At 34.1% G+C, this 17,707-nt stretch overlaps 1 protein-coding gene across 1 annotated transcript; it reads left to right on the top strand.

The window, feature by feature from the left end:
- The first annotated feature begins 911 nt into the window (after positions 1 to 911).
- Positions 912 to 17,331, top strand: LOC129004895 (GTP-binding protein 128up). The gene is made up of 8 exons (XM_054433591.1): positions 912 to 1,064; positions 2,726 to 2,891; positions 4,512 to 4,642; positions 5,687 to 5,926; positions 9,446 to 9,614; positions 10,742 to 10,871; positions 11,709 to 11,831; positions 16,829 to 17,331. Exons 1-8 carry the CDS (start codon positions 1,023 to 1,025, stop codon positions 16,929 to 16,931), a joined length of 1,104 nt encoding a protein of 367 aa, XP_054289566.1. The 5' UTR covers positions 912 to 1,022; the 3' UTR covers positions 16,932 to 17,331.
- Positions 17,332 to 17,707: the final 376 nt, after the last annotated feature.

Here is a 17,707-nt window from a genome sequence, read left to right as displayed (position 1 = left end):
TTTGCAAAGCATAGCATCGTGTTCAGAAAATTTGTTTTTGATGTTTTTAAAAACATTGATTTCATGCTTTTGCGTCCTCGTTAGTCAGCCTTATGTTTTGAGTTTGAAGTGGTTCCCCAGAGCTGGATATCATAAGTCCAATAAAATAGGTTTTAATATAATTTTGTATAAAAGTAATTTGTTTTTCAATAAATCATTTTGAATTTCGACCGATAAACCAATATAGTTTGTTTGTTTTCAAATTTAATTGAAGTCTTTTGTTCCAAATATGAGAATGCCATGCAAGGTACTTAACTTCGCCAGATTGTGGAAGCATGACATTTCAACGTTACTGTACTGAGGGGCAAGTTCGTAGGGTAAATGTAACTTGAATGGATTTTGTTTCGTTTACTTTGATTTTCAAATTTTGTAGCCACTACTAATATTAAGACAAGTCATCTAATGTAGCCTGTAAGTTTAGTTTGATGATACCATAATAGGATCCTGAATTGATTAAAAAAGCAGTGTCGTCTGCAAACGTTGCGAGCTGCGACTGTACTGTAATACCCTGAGTTCTTGGAAGATCATAAGTGAACAAAATGTATAAAATAGGACCAAGAGCACTGCCTTGCGGATTCGAAATTTTATGTACCACTGTAACTACATCTTATCTTGGTAGGCTATATTTTGAATAAGTATGACTTTCACGGCCACCTTTAAAGGTGGCCGTGCTTTAAAACTCCATGATAGTAAGATCAAAAATAAGTATAATAAAAAAACACTTTTGTCTTCTTATGTGCCTTGTTCGGTTTTTCTGCTGTCTGTCGTCTGTCTGTATGCCTGCCAGGTCCTACGCCTGCCGCCTGCCAACCAACACAAACAAACGCAACGCCAACGGATTGAACTGCAACGGAACGAAATACGAAATGCTTAGCTGTTTTTTTGCTGTTTGTTTGCTATTAACCTCATTGTTATTCGCAGCCAGACTTAATTTTCAACGTGGTGTTTGTTTTTAAATTAGAAGGTTAATCACACAATTTAATATGAGCACCATCCTTGAAAAAATTGCAGCTATTGAAGCTGAGGTAATTTTTATATCTGATAAGCATCTGTTCTAATTAATAACCAATAGGCCTATGCTCCGAGTCCCAACAATTTTTAGGTTAGGTTTTTGTTTTACTATTTCTTCATATTTTTATTGTTTCATAGGCATACACTGATTACAAACTTTTTAGTTTGTTTGAATCTCTTTAAATCGTTCTTCATTGTTTTTAAAAATTTCCAGCACTAAGTTTAGGCCTAGGCTATAAAAGTTAGGCCTAGCCAGTTTTATAAGTTGGCATAGGCTTCATTTAGCCTATTTGTTTGGACCCAACCCTAACATCTAGGCTTAAATGAAAATACTTTAACAATATTTAGAATGAATGAATTTTATAAAGTTTCTTGCCGGTAAGTTGGCCCTTTTCACAAATTAAGTTAGAAGGTATCTCCGTCCAAATTGTTTGTTTAAATAGGTAGCCTTCTGCTTGGCAGCACCACTTAACTTATGTTCAGTGCACCTCTTAACCAAGTTTAAAATCTATCAGATGTGGACTTCGCAACTAAGAATGGCGAAAGCTCGATCCATTCACAGTGAAGAAATAACTTAAACCCTTCCAGGGCTATGATCCGCCCAAAAAGCGAATTGATACACAATGTTTATAATACGGTAATAAACATTACACTGCATTATAAATGGGTTATTTTGTTTTTGTGGTTGGCAATAATAATTGCCGCAGCTGTTTCGGCTATTTTGCACCATAGAGTGTGCGTAGGTAAATATTGCTGTCACTTCACACATGGTTGTAAGTGAGTGATGTTTACATTTTGTGTTTTGTACTTTATTTTTATGTTATCGAGCTAAATTTATTAAGGCAAACGATCTGAAAATTGAAGATGTTATTGAGATGCTTTATAAAAGTATGTCTGAGAGGGGTTTTATACTTGGCAGGGAAAATAATAGTATGGAATGTGATGGATATGATGAACCTGAAGAACAGTCTTTACGTAGTGGAAGTCTTGGTGGGGAATGGGATTGAGGACATGGGAGCAAAACTGAGTGGTTTAGATTTACTTTTGAATGATAGATATACATTTTTATGGATAAAAAACAAAACAAGGGAAGGAATAGCCTAAGGTTGACGGATATATCCGTCTACCGCCCACAAGAATACTCTTGATTATTGGCAGTGTTCATATTTTATGATTATCACTGAGGGCAGCAGACGGATATATCCACCCACCTTATGTTTTTTGTGGGCCAAAGACGGATATATCCGTCAAATCAAATTTTATTTTCTTCATAACTTTTGTACAAAAATTAATTCAGCCCTAAGGAAAATCTTTTTATGATCCATGAATTATTTCAAGTTAAATAAATACAAAACGCAACCACTTTAGTTTTTAGTTTTTGGCAAAAAATAATTAAGCTCAAGTCCTTCATTTAATTTAGCCCTGGAAGGGTTAACTTAAGTCAACCACGGTGAATTATTTTAACTGGTCTTGAAAATAAGTTTTAACATTTAACTTAAGCCTACATCTGTGAATCTGATATAGGCATTTTTAACTTAAATTTAAGTTAGGTTAAGTTAGCTACTTGTTCTTCATTAAAGAATAATAAAAAGCAGAATCAGTCAAAACCAAATTTGATTTCTTTGAAAAAAAAGATTTCCTATCTTAGGCCTTAAGTTAAATGTTTGTATTTCAGATGGCAAGAACTCAGAAGAATAAAGCTACAGCAGGGCATCTTGGTTTACTTAAAGCTCGGTTGGCTAAATTGAGGCGAGAACTTATCACTCCTAAAGGTGGTGGTGGTGCAACTGTTGAAGGATTTGAAGTTGCCAAAACTGGAGATGCTCGAATCGGTTTTGTTGGTAAAGGACTTACACTAGGCCTATGCTACTAATTAAACTGCCACGTTAGATTCGCTGAAATACCAGCACTTATGCTGTACTTTACATAAGTTAAGCTTATGTTACTTAACTACCCCTCCGAGTGTTATGTGTCGTAAAAGCGACTCATAACAAATCCGCTGTAGTGTTATGTGTCGCTTTTGTGACTCACAAACACTGTTTACGGCGACGGATCTGGGACTGACTGAATCAGATTGAGCTGGATCGAGTTAGGTAGGCCTATCGTTTTTTTCAGCAGAGATTCAGAGCTTTCTCCTGATGTCTGTTTCTATACGCTTTTCATTTTAGTTCCGAAAATATTGTAGCAGACAGCTGACGTGCGTATTTATTTGTAAACAGCTTGGTTAACCTCGCACCGATGACTGATGTGTTTTATTACGTTTATCATTGTTTTAGTGTTAAAAATCAAAAGTAGTGATATTCAAGGTGCATTATAAGAAGATTTAAGTGATTTTGAAGGGCTGGTTGATGATCCTGAAGAAGTAGGTAGTGATATTGATGTAAATTATCATCCTGATTCCTAGCTATGGTTAGGCTATGCATTCTTAGCTAAACGCTATGTACCGAAATTTGTTTTTTGCCCATAACTTATTTATTTGCAAACCTACTTCCTTATGTTATTATATTTTTGGAATCCTCATAAAATTCTGAACAAAGTGGCTATTTTAAAATATTTGTAGACCTATAAATTATAACAATTTATTGGGCGCAAACATAAATTTTTTTCATTTATTTTATAATTTTTGAAAAATATTAACCCCACAAAAATTGTTGAAAATTTTTTTTTGTAATGTTTTTAAAAAATGTTACATTCAAGCCCATAATTTTCCAAACAAAATGATATACAAAACAGTATACTTTACATTGTTTTTAAGTTTCTAAGATACATTTTAATAAAACCCTGCAATTGCGCAATAAATGGGCGAACATTAAGACCAAAACTAGAGACACTTGGAGGGTTATATTAAAAAAGTGAAAAACATATTTTTTAAGATATTGTAGCCAGTTGTAGGCCCTAGGTTATTTGTATCTAGGGATGAAACTTAACCTTAATTTATGACCTATTTTTCTAGAGGTTGTTCTTTGCCAACAAATGTTAAGTTATTAGCGTTTTAGTATATTTTGTTTGGGCATTTAAATCACCATATAAATTGAAGTTTATTGAGTTAAGTTGTATAGGTGGCCACATTTTATTATAGGCCTAAAAACTCATCTCAACTTTTGAAAAAGTTGGCCTATTATTTGTTTTCGTAGTTGAAAAATTTCCCACAGAATGTTTTTTTGATTTTTTTAATGCCTTCATCAGCTGAACTTGAATTCTCAAGTCAGCAGAAAAAGAAAACTAATTCAACCACGCTAACCCAACAAAACATATTACCACTGAGTAAGTTAGCAAGATAGCCAACATCTTTAACTTTACATTCATGCTTAAAATAATTCAAGGAGTTAATTATGAGCTTTGATAATGATACTGGGGATCGGTCATTTTATAACCGACGGTTCTTCACATAGGTCAGCTATAAGTCGCCCATAAAATGACCAATTGGCAGTTCTAGGGTTTAAAGACGCAATAAATTTCAGGATTTCCTTCTGTTGGAAAGTCTACATTGCTGACAACCCTGGCAGGGGTCTATTCTGAAGTTGCTGCCTATGAATTCACGACTCTAACAACTGTGCCTGGTTGTATCAAGTACAAAGGAGCAAAGATCCAGGTATGTCTAAAATCAAAAGAAAGAAACTTGTTTCCCTACCATCAGTTAGTTAAGGCAGTTCGATTTATGTAGTTAAAAAGATTTTTTTAATTTAATTTTTAACCACACATTTACACAAATTTATTTTGAATTGGTTTATAGAGTAGGCCTATACACAGAGTAGAGTAAAATGGCTGTTTCAGCATATGGATCCGTAGTTCGCTTGTAAGCCGCAACAAGGTTCCTCGCTATGCTACTTACTGGCATAGGCATCATTTGTGAACAGAATGACACCATTTGCAGCTCTGTAGCTGACATGTACGCTTCGCTGTGTGTTTTTAAAATTTGTTTAACCATCGAACCTCCGGCCACATGTGAGATTACGTCAGTGCTACATTTTTTTATTACAAGAAACAAATACAATGCTCAGATTCATGGCCAGACGACTAAAGTCAAAAGCAAAGGCTCTAATGCAATGAGTGAGGGTAAAGTGTGGAAATATGTTAGGAGTATAAATATGGCCTTGAAATCCTTTTTCCTTTGTAAACTAGCCTAGCTGTTGAGTTTTAATCGACTACTTGATTCCGTAACTTAAATTTATTATTTAGAATATAACTGGCCACAATACTAGATAGTATTTTATTTCCAAAAAAAAAACTTAAATAAATTTCAGCAAAACTTAATTTTCTTAAAAGATGTCTGACATATAAAAAAAATACATTTTTAGTGTGGGAAAGGTAGTATGCCACACTCAAAGTCAAAGTGCCTCTGCAGAGTGCAGGAGAGTAGTGTCATAATGGTGCGAACCTGCTAGTGACTAAAAACACCTTCCAATCGGTTAAAGAATTGGCCAAAAATCTGCTTCCTTAACGCTATGTCTACACTACAAGCATTGTGTGAATATATGCATCACCAGTCCTTGAATGCTAAAGGGCATAATAATGTTTAACAATAACATTGTTCATTCTAACCTGTAGACATTTCCAGTAGTTATCAGTCTTCAAGGGTATGAATGACCAATAAAAAATATATTCTAAACCAACTTACCTAGTGTTTATTTTTCAGTTACTTGATCTTCCTGGAATCATAGAAGGAGCCAAGGATGGCAAAGGTCGTGGTAGACAAGTAATTGCTGTTGCCCGAACTTGCAGCCTCATTTTTATCGTTTTGGATGTTCTAAAACCCCTCGGGCACAAGAAGTTGATTGAACATGAGTTGGAAGGTTTTGGACTTCGGCTGAACAAACAACCTCCTAACATCGGTTTTCGTAAAAAGGATAAAGGAGGAATCAATCTACAAACACTTGTAAATATATTTTCATTACCAGTGTAATTTGTAGTTTGTTAACAGCATCTCCTGATATTTCATTCACATAGTTTTGAAGATTTAAATTTAAATTATGTAAAACTAGAATATTTCCATATTAAATATAATATCCAGTCATTATTGTTTTGTGTGATTGGTTGTTAAGAACATGTCAGAGGTTTATTGGGTTTTAAAAACATAAAGAAAACTATTGATGATTCAGGAAAGTTTCGTTTAGCTGTTTCAAATTCATTGAAAGATTCTTGATTCCAATTCCATCGATTCCATTAAGTAAAAAACTTTAAAAGTTTTAAACCCTTTTAAACACATGAAATATATAAAATATTGTATGTATAGCCTGTTACAAAAAGAAACCAAAAAGAAAATTTTATCATAACTTGAGGTGTGCCAGCCTGAGATTTTCAATCAAGCCAAACTCGAGGTAGTATCATCAATTCGTCATCGTCTCCTACGGTGGATAGTTGGAATTTTGCCACGATCTAGTAGACATCATTATCGTCTCCTGCAGTCGTATAGATATCTTTATTGTAACCCAAGGTCATGGCAAAATCCTGAATACCCAACGCGGTAATGGAATCATCATTATCGTCTTCCGGGATAATGGCTAATTCATTAACATCTCCCGTGGCTGTGTATTATCATCGTCTCTCGTGTCCGTCTATACATTGTTATCTTCTCCTGCGGAGGGGTTGACCCATTGTCATCTCCCGTGGTGGCGGCAAAATTCTGATCATTACCAAAGCTCGTGTAAATATCGTCATTGTCTCCCGATGTCACTGCCAAATCCTGAATACCCAGCACGGTAACGAAAACACCATCATCGTCTTTATTAATTATTAACATCTACCACGGACGTGAAGACTTTACCAGTCGTATACCGCGATCGCGTCAAAAGTTTTGATCATTTCCCTCCGGCCATTTAGACATTATCATCTTCTCCCGCGGTCACGGAATCGTTATCGTCGTCTTTCGCAATAGTGGTAGTTTTCAAATTGTGAGATATTCCAAGACGATTTGGGAATCTGTATTGTAGGGATGGTCAAGTCTCAAAATTTCGGGAAATTTTTAATCTCGTTACACGAGACGAGATTTCTTTTTGGCCGAGATTTTTATCGAGACAAGAATAAAAAATAAAAAAAAAAATTAAAAACGCCTGCAGAAAGTCAATGCAATACCTGCAATACAGGAGCGTGTTGTAGTTGCGTTTCCTTTGCGAAGGCGTTCTTATTTAATTAATTCTTTAAATGTAAATATTACTTTAATAACATTTGAGAAGTTTTGTTAAGTTTAAGCAGTGTGAGGAATGTTTTATTACTATAAAAAGTCAAAACAAGTAACTATTTTATAAAAATTAATATTGCTTTTATTTTATGATTTATTTTATTTTAGGATAAGTTGAACTCTATCCTAACTGATATCACTATGTTTCCTAATCGTAGGCATTTTTAATAAGTTAGGCGTGATTAATAAAAAAATGTTATGCTGATGTTTTTTAATAAAAGATTGTAAATATTCTTGCCTATTATCATTATTTTTGTATTTAAACAGTCATCTAACAATGTTACAAAATCAGGTAAAAATTTTGAACGTGCATTTCCCGTTGTGTACGAGAAGGGAAATCCCGTCTCGATCTCGTCTCGAAATTTTATGAGAAATAAAAAATCTTGTCTCGTCTCGTCTCGAACTAAATATCCAATCTCGTCCATCCCTACTGTATTGGAATCGAGTTTGAGCAGTAGATTCCGATTCCAACGTCAGGAATCGAGAAACGACTTGGAATCAGTTCATTCCTAAAAAACCAATAGAGTCCCTGATATTTCAAAAAAGTGTGTCAAACCCAACAACTAGGGAGTGTTGAGTTTGTCAGGTTTCATTGCTGCAGTGCAATTCAAATCAAATACAAGAGTACCTATGTGCTATTGATATTAACATTCAGTATAAATTTGTTGAATGTAACACTGGACTAGATAATCAAGGCATCAATCAGAGGATATCAGTGGTAGTATTGTAGCCTAATAAGACAGACATCTGCTAGTTGGAGACCAGCCATCTTCACTTCTTGTGGGTCTTCGAGTACCGGTACCCAAAATGTCTAATGTTGTGCAAGACCAAAAATTAGGTTGAGAGACTGGCTCGCATTGGTAATAATTTATAGGCCAGGTTTTATTGTACCTTTCATTATACTTATCATTATATTTAAGGGACTTTCCTGTCAAAGGGAACATTCATTATTATCGATGATTTCTTTTGGAGATATTGATATTTTATTTTTGTATTCAATATATTGATATTAACAAATTTAAACTTATCAGCTGATACTTAGCCTACGATAAATAAATATTGTTCAGTATCAAAAAAAAAAAAAAAAAAAATTATATTGAAATGAAACTGTTCTAAACTAACCTAACTAACCAAACTTGCTGTATCATTTCAAAATTCCGTTTGATAGCCTATTAGTGAGTCGGTGGCTCAGTCGGTAGCGTCGCGGACTTCGGGCCCAAGGCAGCGATGTCGTGGGTTCGGATCCTGGTCACTGCCGATAACATTTTATCAGTACAGTTCACCTTTGTACTGTACCGGCTCACTCCTTGCTTTGCTGTTAACGATCCACGCACGGGCGCTTAGTCTATGTGGACGGGCAAATGCAAGGTTAAAAGAGGCCGCCAACCTCTTTTTTTAAAAAAAAATTCCCCATATGCCTTTTCTGTTATCAAACGTTATTTTGAAACGGTAACTTAGCCTTGACAGCTGTTGAAAATGCCTGCCTTTTGTTATTTGTAATAGTCATACTACAGATGATATGAATGTTTAAGTTTACTATCAGCTGTCTGTTTTTGTTTGTCCACAAATTTGTTCATTATAAAGATAGATGAGAAATACTTTTGCTTAATTTTATAGTTTAAATTCGTTTTTCGTCGTAGTAATACTTAGATTATCCCTAAACACCTCCACTTGGGAGAATAATTCAAGAACAGCAAGTTTGGTTAGTTATGTTAGGTTAGTTTAGAATAGTTTAATTTCTTAATCCAATATATAGGCTATTATTTTTGCCTAAATAAGATCGTTCGTAATCCTATTCTATAATACGAGCTATAACTCGGTTATTGAACCAAGTATAACTAAGACATATTTTGCTATGTCTGTTTGTCTGTCTGTCTGTAATTTAAATGCCTTTGAAGATATTAAAACAGATGGAATATATATCGTAAAGGAAAACATAAATATCAATATAGGTATCGAAAATAAATCATCGATAATAATGAATGTTCCCCTTAACAGTAAAGTACCATTTTTAAATTTACATTTTATTTTAAAAACGAACAAACTTATTTCCTTTTAGTTTTGAGTTCCATATTAAAAATATTTTTGTTACTGTTTGTTGAATAGGCAGAACTTTCGAAAACTGTGACTTAAAACTCTAGTTAGCCCCCTCTTAGTAGTTATGTATTGTTTTGGAAATATTTGGATTGCTTACCGGTAACCTTAAAATGTGTACAGGTTCCACAATCAGAACTAGATCTAGACACAGTCAAGACAATACTGTCAGAGTATAGGATCCACAACGCTGACATCACCTTGAGATATGACGCAACCAGTGACGACTTGATTGATGTAATTGAAGGAAACCGGATATACATACCCTGCATTTACCTGCTCAACAAAATAGGTAATCTCTACAGTAATAAGTTGCAAATAGTAGTGAGTTCCAATCAAGGGATCAACCATTGATTATGAATACTCACAATTTGTGTTTATAGTCAATGCTATTATATACTATTGTCAGCAAGTTATCAAGCTAATGAAATGTACACGAAGCCTATCACAAGTTACAAATTGTGAGATTTACTAGTACCATTGACTATATCTACACTTTGTGTGTAATGCTTGTACCATCTGTCCAATCTGGCAACATCACCCTCGATCTGACAACATGGCGGCAAGTGATAAGCCTCTATCATTCAACTAGTTTTCTACTAGTTGTTTTGTCAGTTGAACATGTCATTTGTTGTGAAATGCAAAGGCTATTTTGAATTATATAAAACAATTACGAATATGAGCTAATGAACTTGGAATTATTTATATTAGCTGACTTCAGAGTATTCCAAATAACATATAATAGTTCAAACATACCTCATCAGCACTACATGTTAAGGATTGTCTGACGAGGTATTTTTTAACCATTATATGTCATATTACGCAATCCTGGGGCTATGAAAATGAATTTTAATTCCAAATAAACTATGATGTGCCCCACTCTTTGCAACCCTCAATGTCAGTCGAGTTTTACTATCATTAACAGTATATGTAATGAGTACAGTATATGTATACTTTACATACACTTATCACTTTGTTTACGGTACTTTTCAGTATCGTTATCTTTACAGGTATCGAGAATCGGAATCGGCACATCCCTAATTTTAATTATAATACAGTAATCTAAAAGCTAATAAACTCTTAGAAAATATTTTGTTTCTACTTTAAATAAATCCAATAGCTAGAGATTCTCCATCTTTGTAAGATAAGATACTTCTAGACATTCATATTTTACTTATTTGCTGAATACTGAGGCTATAAAGTATAAACTGATGTTTGTCAAATCAATGTCTATTTAAATAAGTCTTTGAGAGTAATGAGAGGAACTCTAATGCCAACTCTTCCCTTGACTTAAAATTTGTGCAATACAGCTTAACCTGATACCAAACACAATGGTAACGGTAACCAAAACTTGTATTCATTCAGTTTACTTAGTTAACTAGTTAGTAGGCTACAGTAATTATATATTTGTATTTCCAGATCAAATAAGCATTGAAGAGCTTGACATAATTTACAAGATACCTCATTGTGTTCCTATATCTGCACATCACAAATGGAACTTTGATGATCTACTAGAGAAGATGTGGGACTACCTGAAACTTGTCAGGATGTAAGAAACTCTCTTAACTATCTATCTAGGAGTTTGTGGGTTTCATATGTTTTTGAGTCTGAGAGATCGGTTTGGGCCAGAAATAATTGTTGGGCCAATCTTCAGTTGGGTAATTTATATTTGATGTGTGCAAGCAGCTTGATTTTTATTCCAAGCTTAAGAATTTATTCTCACATTCACCAAAAGCGTCTGCAAAGGTGATCGATCGTAAATTCACTTTCAGTTTTGCCACAACAGCGGTACATATGGTCATGATTTTGCTGTGATCTCAGAAGGCAATACAGCAGAAGAAAATCACAATTTCACTGTGATCGCAGGACATAATGCACGATTTTGTATAGTTCAACAATAGTATAAAATTTATATTTTTTTTTGTAATTAATAAATTCCAAACTAAACCAATTTTGGTTCAAGACCATAAGCCGATTATTTAAACCACCTGAAATAAAAAGTCTGTCATGGAGACCCCTACTATCAACCTAAACAACCTATTGGGTGATACTGTTTTCTTACCTAAATGGAATTGGGTATTTTCTCCTGAGTTGAAGGTGTTGAACTGTTGGCAAATGTTATTGAACATAAATTATTTTGTCTAGTTTCTAATTAAATGGGATCCAAGATCAATTAAAACAAAAGCCGTAATAAATTTCAAATATTACATTCACACATTGAACAATAATTTAAGAATCTTCCTACACACCTCACACCTCTTCGTCCTTTTGCATTGGTTGTACGATTGAATTTGGGATAGTTTTATTGTTCTAAAGTAATCAGTGTATATGGTAAAGAGTTATCATGCCAGAGAGTATCAATAACAAATCACTACTCTGTTTTTAGATACACAAAGCCTAAAGGACAGCTTCCAGATTATGGATCTCCAGTTGTACTTCATTTTGAAAAGAGATCTGTTGAGGACTTCTGCAACAAGTTACATAGATCTATTGCCAAGGAATTCAAATAGTGAGTTCAAATAGTAGACTACTGTAATCAGAAGTCGTATCTAAACATTTTAGGCAAGTAAAGCAGCTCACCGACATTTTGAGCAATACAGGTTCTTCTAAAATATGATTGAACCATACACCATACATATAATATGTCATATGAATACCATAGGCCTAATACCACATAAAAAAATAGCACTACACAAATGTGATAAGTTTAATTATTGTTATTTCACTTCATTGACAAGTATGGATGGGGAGATGATGTATTGCTTCTGAATCGAGTTGCATTGATTAGAATCTAAAATCTTTTGAATCAAATCATTACTTCGAATCAAAAATTGTTTGCTGCTTCGCACACTTTTAACTTATCATCTAACAATATCCTACTAATATTATAAATTAGAAAGTTTGGATGTATGTATGTATGTTTGTGACAAGTAAACGTGAAAAATACTGGTCGGATTGAGCTGAAATTTGGTATGATGATAGCTCTCATTCCCGATTAACATATAGACACATTCTTATCTCAAAAGTCCTTTCGGGCTCTACCCCAGAGGCTCTGGAGTTTCCCATGTTAACCTTATGAATAATCATATTTAAAAGGAATAAAAGAATTTTGTCAGCTGTTTCAACTACACAAGTTGGTTCTATGATATTAAATGGATGGGGAAATGACGTATTGCTTTAAATCGAGTTGCATGGATTTAAATCGAAGATCTTTTAAATCAAATCGTTGCTTCAAATCAAAAATTGTTTGCTGCTTTGCACACTTTTAACTCATCTAACAATATTTAGATATAACTTAATTAAATGACAATGGGAGTTCCTATAGCTCACAATAAGTCAGTGTTTGACTAGGTAAAAAAATTTGTGTATTTGACAGAAATTTAAGTAAAATTTGTATCAGCACAATCTGTCACTGACTCACTTCAACTACAGCTATTTTGATTTTATAATCAGCATTGACAACTTAAATTTTTTTACTATAAAGGTAAGATTTTACTTTATTTTTGCCTTAAAGTGTCAAATGTCCTAGTTTATGCTGTACATGTTTCGAGCTACTTACAGCTCATCTTCAGCAGCATTCTTTGAAGTGTTAAAATATCACTTCAAACGTTGTCTGTTAACTGTTTACAGTTTTGTTTGAGTTATCGAGGTCTTGCTGACTCTAATATGTAATAATAAGTATTAAATTGTCAATTATCAAAGTCAAAATAAAAGTAGTCAATTTCAGTACCACATTTCAATCACTATTTATTTACTCATTTTTCAATATTAAAAACATATGATAATTAATCTTTACAAATAAGCTATACAGCAGAAATATAAAGATTAATCAATGGTCATACATATATATGAAATTAGTCATTAACAATAAGGTTTTCTTTTCTTGCACAATAATGAAATAGAAAATCTTTCATTGCGGGATAAAATGTTGTCCTACTTTAGTTATAAATGATTTCATCTGATGGATACAGTAAAAGTGAACATGATAATCCTTCAATACAAGATAAGGTAATCTGATGGATACAGTAAAAGTGAACATGATAATCCTTCAATACAAGATAAGGTAAGAGTAGGATGTATATGATCTTGTATGGGAGTAAAATTAGGTCACTCTTAGATACGCAACACGTCGTTTACTATTAGTTCAATATTTATTTTTGTGTTAAGGTGTTTACATGTTTCGAGCTACTTACAGCCCATCTTCAGCAGCATTCTTCTGTTAAAATATCACATCAAACGATGTTTGTCAACTATTTACAGTTTATATACACATACACTCTCACGGAAATATACATAGAACTTGTTTTACAATTGCCTGCAGGTAAACATGTTTCATGTTTGCGTACGCACGGTTAGATTACCTCGACCGGGCAACATTTGTAGGCCTACTAAAGGAACTTGATGAAGTGTGACGTTACAGTATCAGCTGACTGGCGGTTCTTATTTCCAGTTTTGTTATCTGCATCACAAAACAGCTGGTAGGTAATCTTGTCTGAATATTCCTTTTACTTTTACTTTGTTTTTCCGGCTACAACTTTTTAAAACGCCTAATGATTTTTCAAAATCAATTTTGTGACCCATATTACTCTGAAAATGTTAGGCAACAATCAACATTGGATTAATTTGTTTGGTGGGATTGTGTTCCTTGAATCTCTGATAAAATGACCTATTGGTGTACCCAACAGGTTTTTTTGTCACATTTGTCGCCATCGTTGCATTGTATCAGATATACCCCTTTATCCTGTTTTTTATCTATCGATTGTGTATGTCCTTGTATAGGTTTGCTGAGTTTGTTGGGTTGTTGAGTTTGTAACCAGGCTGGATACCATTATTTGTTTAAATATTGCCGATTGTTTCAGAAAATTTGTTTACATAACAGAAAGAGATATATTTTTTATTTATGGAATGATCTTGTGGTTTATGTAGGTTGTGCTTTGTTTTCCTAATTAAATTGTCAATTAATTGAATAACGTAGCCATTGTTGAAAGCATTTTGTTTGATAATATTCTTTCCTTTTTCAAATTCACGGGGACAAAGGTTATATGTGAGAAGTCGGTATATCATAGATCGGTTATTGATATGGATGATTGGAGTTTTTTCGGTATCACTAAGTCAGTTTGTGTTGGTTTTCTATAGATGCCAAATTCGTAGCTACTATTGTTTACTTTGGTTATTTTGACGTCTAGGAAGTTTAAACAGTTGTTGTCTTCCAATTCCATTTAAAATTTGAGATAGTTATGAATGTTGTTCAAATACTTTATAAAAGCATTTACCTGTCGTTTAGATTTTTTTAAACACAATAAACGAATCATCAACATACCTCTTTTAGAATAGTACTTTACGGTGGAGGGGGTTAGTTGGCGTTAAAATGTTATTTTCCTCAAACTGATGTAGATAGATTTCAGCTAGGAAAGCCAACAAGGGGCCACCTATAGGCAGTCCTTTAGGGTCGCAATATGTTTTACTGTTCCATTCAAAATAATTCTGTTTGGTTATTTCCTCGGCTATTGTTTTAATGTCTTGCATTTCATGCTCAGAGAATGGTTCAGACTGTTGTAGTTTTATAACTAACTAGCTGAACCCGGCAGACGTTGTCTTGCCTTTGACTATTTATAATCCCGCAGGCTTTGCCCCGTTTAACTTCATAATTTTCAAGATGATCTCGTTCGCATGGCTCAATCACGTTCTGGTTGAAGTTCGTTCGCTACGCTCACTCACCTTTAGGTTGGAGCTCGTTCGCTGCGCTCACTTGCCTTCAGGTTAGCTTGTTTGCTACGCTCACTTGCCTTCAGGTTAGCTCGTTCACTACGCTAACTCGCCTCCAGGTTGAAGTTCGTTCGCTATGCTCACTCACCTTTTGGTTGCAAATTAGCTGTTGTCATAAATGTAAAAGAAATAGTAGTGCTGATGCCAATTACCAACAGGGTGCCTGTTGGTAATCCTTGTAACTTAAATGCTATTGAACATCATAGAACAGAACCAACTTGTTTAATTAAAACAGCTGTTAAGATTCATTAATTCAATTTCTCATAACGTTAACATGGGAAACTCCAGAGCCACTGGGGCGGAGCCGATTGGACGGATCACGAAATTGATGGTGTATAAACCTATTCCATGACATTCTACACGTATGTACCAAGTTCCGTGGCAATCGGTTCAGCGGTGTCTGAGTTTATCACTGCCAAACAAACAAACAAACAAACAAATATATATACAAACATCCTCTTTTATACTTATAGATGTGTCAATAGCTTCATTAGTAGGTATGTTTAGACACATTATTATCAACATCTATTGATAATAAGATACTGTTTGGGTCGTGTTTGTTTGGTTTTAAAGAGTCAATAAATTATTTGGAGTTTTGACAAATCGGAGGCCATATCAAGTTTAGACTAAAGCATATTTGTTAGGTATTTACTTAAATTGTACGATGGAGCTGGGATGCAATTGATGACAGGTCTGATAGGAAATCCGTCTTTATGGGTTTTAACTATAGGCTTGAACTGTGGTGGAGTAGCTTTTAAATTAATCAAATGTTTTTGTTTTTTGTGATGAATAATTTCATTGTTGTTTACAAGATTAAATACAATAGAAAAATTATACATCTTGTAAACAACAATTATATTATTCATCCTAAAAAACCTTCAAGTCAGAAAGCATTAATTACCATTATGATAGAATAAATCCATTACTGTATATGCACAAATAACTGATTAGTTGTTTTACATTCTATATTCTATGTACTCTTAGATAGAAATCACTATATTAAATACTGTACTTACAATAAACTTTGTTATCTTGCTTCTACAGTTACTCTTCAGTGAAAAATTAACTAGATTGGAACTATTGTATTTTACTAGTAATAACTAATTGTACGTCATTAAATGTCATTTTATATTTTCCCAGGTGCAAGAACTAAAAATTGAATTATTTGTTACCTTTTTTAGTAGGACAAGCCTTTGTTCTTGCAGGTTAGTTGTTCCCTCCGATATATTTCGCCATGGTGTGTTGCATCCTCAATGTGCTCAGCACGATGTTGAGATCATGTTGCGGCATCTTCGCGAGCGCAAACGCATGGCGGACAATTGTAGGAATTCAAACTCCCACTGACTGTTTTTGTTCACTGACCTACTGCGGAGAAGAGTTGGTTTTGCAGGTTGAGAATCTAGGTTTTGTTGGTATGGGGAACTTTCATTATTGCAGTGTTGCCAAATAGTTAGGAAATTTATACTGTTGTCAGTTGGTGCTGTATTTTCTATGGCCCATGAAGATTCTGCGACATGGTCTTAATGTTATCGTGCTGTGTGTATATAGTGTACAATCATATAAATTGAACTCTCTATACTCCCAGAGGATGCCACACACCGCGGCCAAATATATTTGAGAAAACGACTAACCTCCAAGAACAAAGGCTACTAAATAAGGTAACAAATACTTCAATGTAGCCTGGCTACATTATTATAAAAACTCTTTTTTTTCTAAGTCTTAATGCATTTCCTTTTCCAGTGCTTTAGTATGGGGCTCTTCAGTGAAGCATCAGCCACAGAAAGTGGGCAAGGACCACATTCTGAATGATGAAGATGTTGTGCAAATTGTCAAGAAAGTCTAACTCGAAGCACAAGCAAAGTCTCATAAAGAGCAATACCATGTATTGCTAATGTGGCATTGACAGAAACCAGGAGTGAGGGCCACGATCACCACTTCTAAACATTTCTAACATTGGCTGGAACCCAAGGAATAACTCATCCCTTACTGTTATGTTTTAAATAATTGATTCTTGGTTCTTTTTTACCACAAAATCATATTACTATCATATTGTTTTCTTAATAATTTTCCTTAACCAACCAATGAGTCTGTGTAACCAATGATTTAATGAATTCGTCAAATATATCATGGAATACAACAAGTGGGTCTGACCTCTGGTATCTGTTTTAAAATAACAACCTGTTTAAGAAAAATGCCACTCTTCTTGGTCTTACTGTAAATAAAAAGTTACTACTATTATTATTTGTTTATGTGATTTCTTTTTTCTAACAACCCAGACCATACCATGCCATTAGGGCATTGCATCACTGCCAAGAAATTCACCCTGAATGGCTGTTCTAGATAGGACAGACAAGCATTAATTTGACTGAGAACTAGATGTAAGTTTTATTAGGTTGTTAAAGTAAATTAATTAATATTAATAGGAAACAAAAATGCTCTTTACATAGGCTATTAGGTCTCATGGTAAGACCTAAACCTGGGACTGATTGACTTTTTTCATTCTTAGGTCGGTGCTTCACGTCAAATGTCGGTTCCGTCGGTTTTTAGCAAAAGAATGGAACCGAGAACCGCTGGTGAAATGTCAGTACCGGTACCAATAATGCCAGAAAATTACTGATA

Source organism: Macrosteles quadrilineatus, unplaced genomic scaffold, assembly GCF_028750875.1.
Source record: "Macrosteles quadrilineatus isolate MER2022 unplaced genomic scaffold, UCM_ALF_1.0 Scaffold_1__1_contigs__length_201487025, whole genome shotgun sequence".
In the NCBI taxonomy this organism is placed as follows: domain Eukaryota; kingdom Metazoa; phylum Arthropoda; class Insecta; order Hemiptera; family Cicadellidae; genus Macrosteles; species Macrosteles quadrilineatus.
This window is presented reverse-complemented; position numbering and strand designations above follow the sequence as displayed.

Coding starts and splice junctions, on each gene's coding strand:
- LOC129004895 (XM_054433591.1), top strand. CDS start 1,023: ATGAGCACCATCCTTGAAAAAATTGCAGCTATTGAAGCTGAG. Junction 1,065..2,725: donor TTGCAGCTATTGAAGCTGAG/GTAATTTTTATA, acceptor TTTGTATTTCAG/ATGGCAAGAACTCAGAAGAA. Junction 11,832..16,828: donor ATTGCCAAGGAATTCAAATA/GTGAGTTCAAAT, acceptor TTCCTTTTCCAG/TGCTTTAGTATGGGGCTCTT.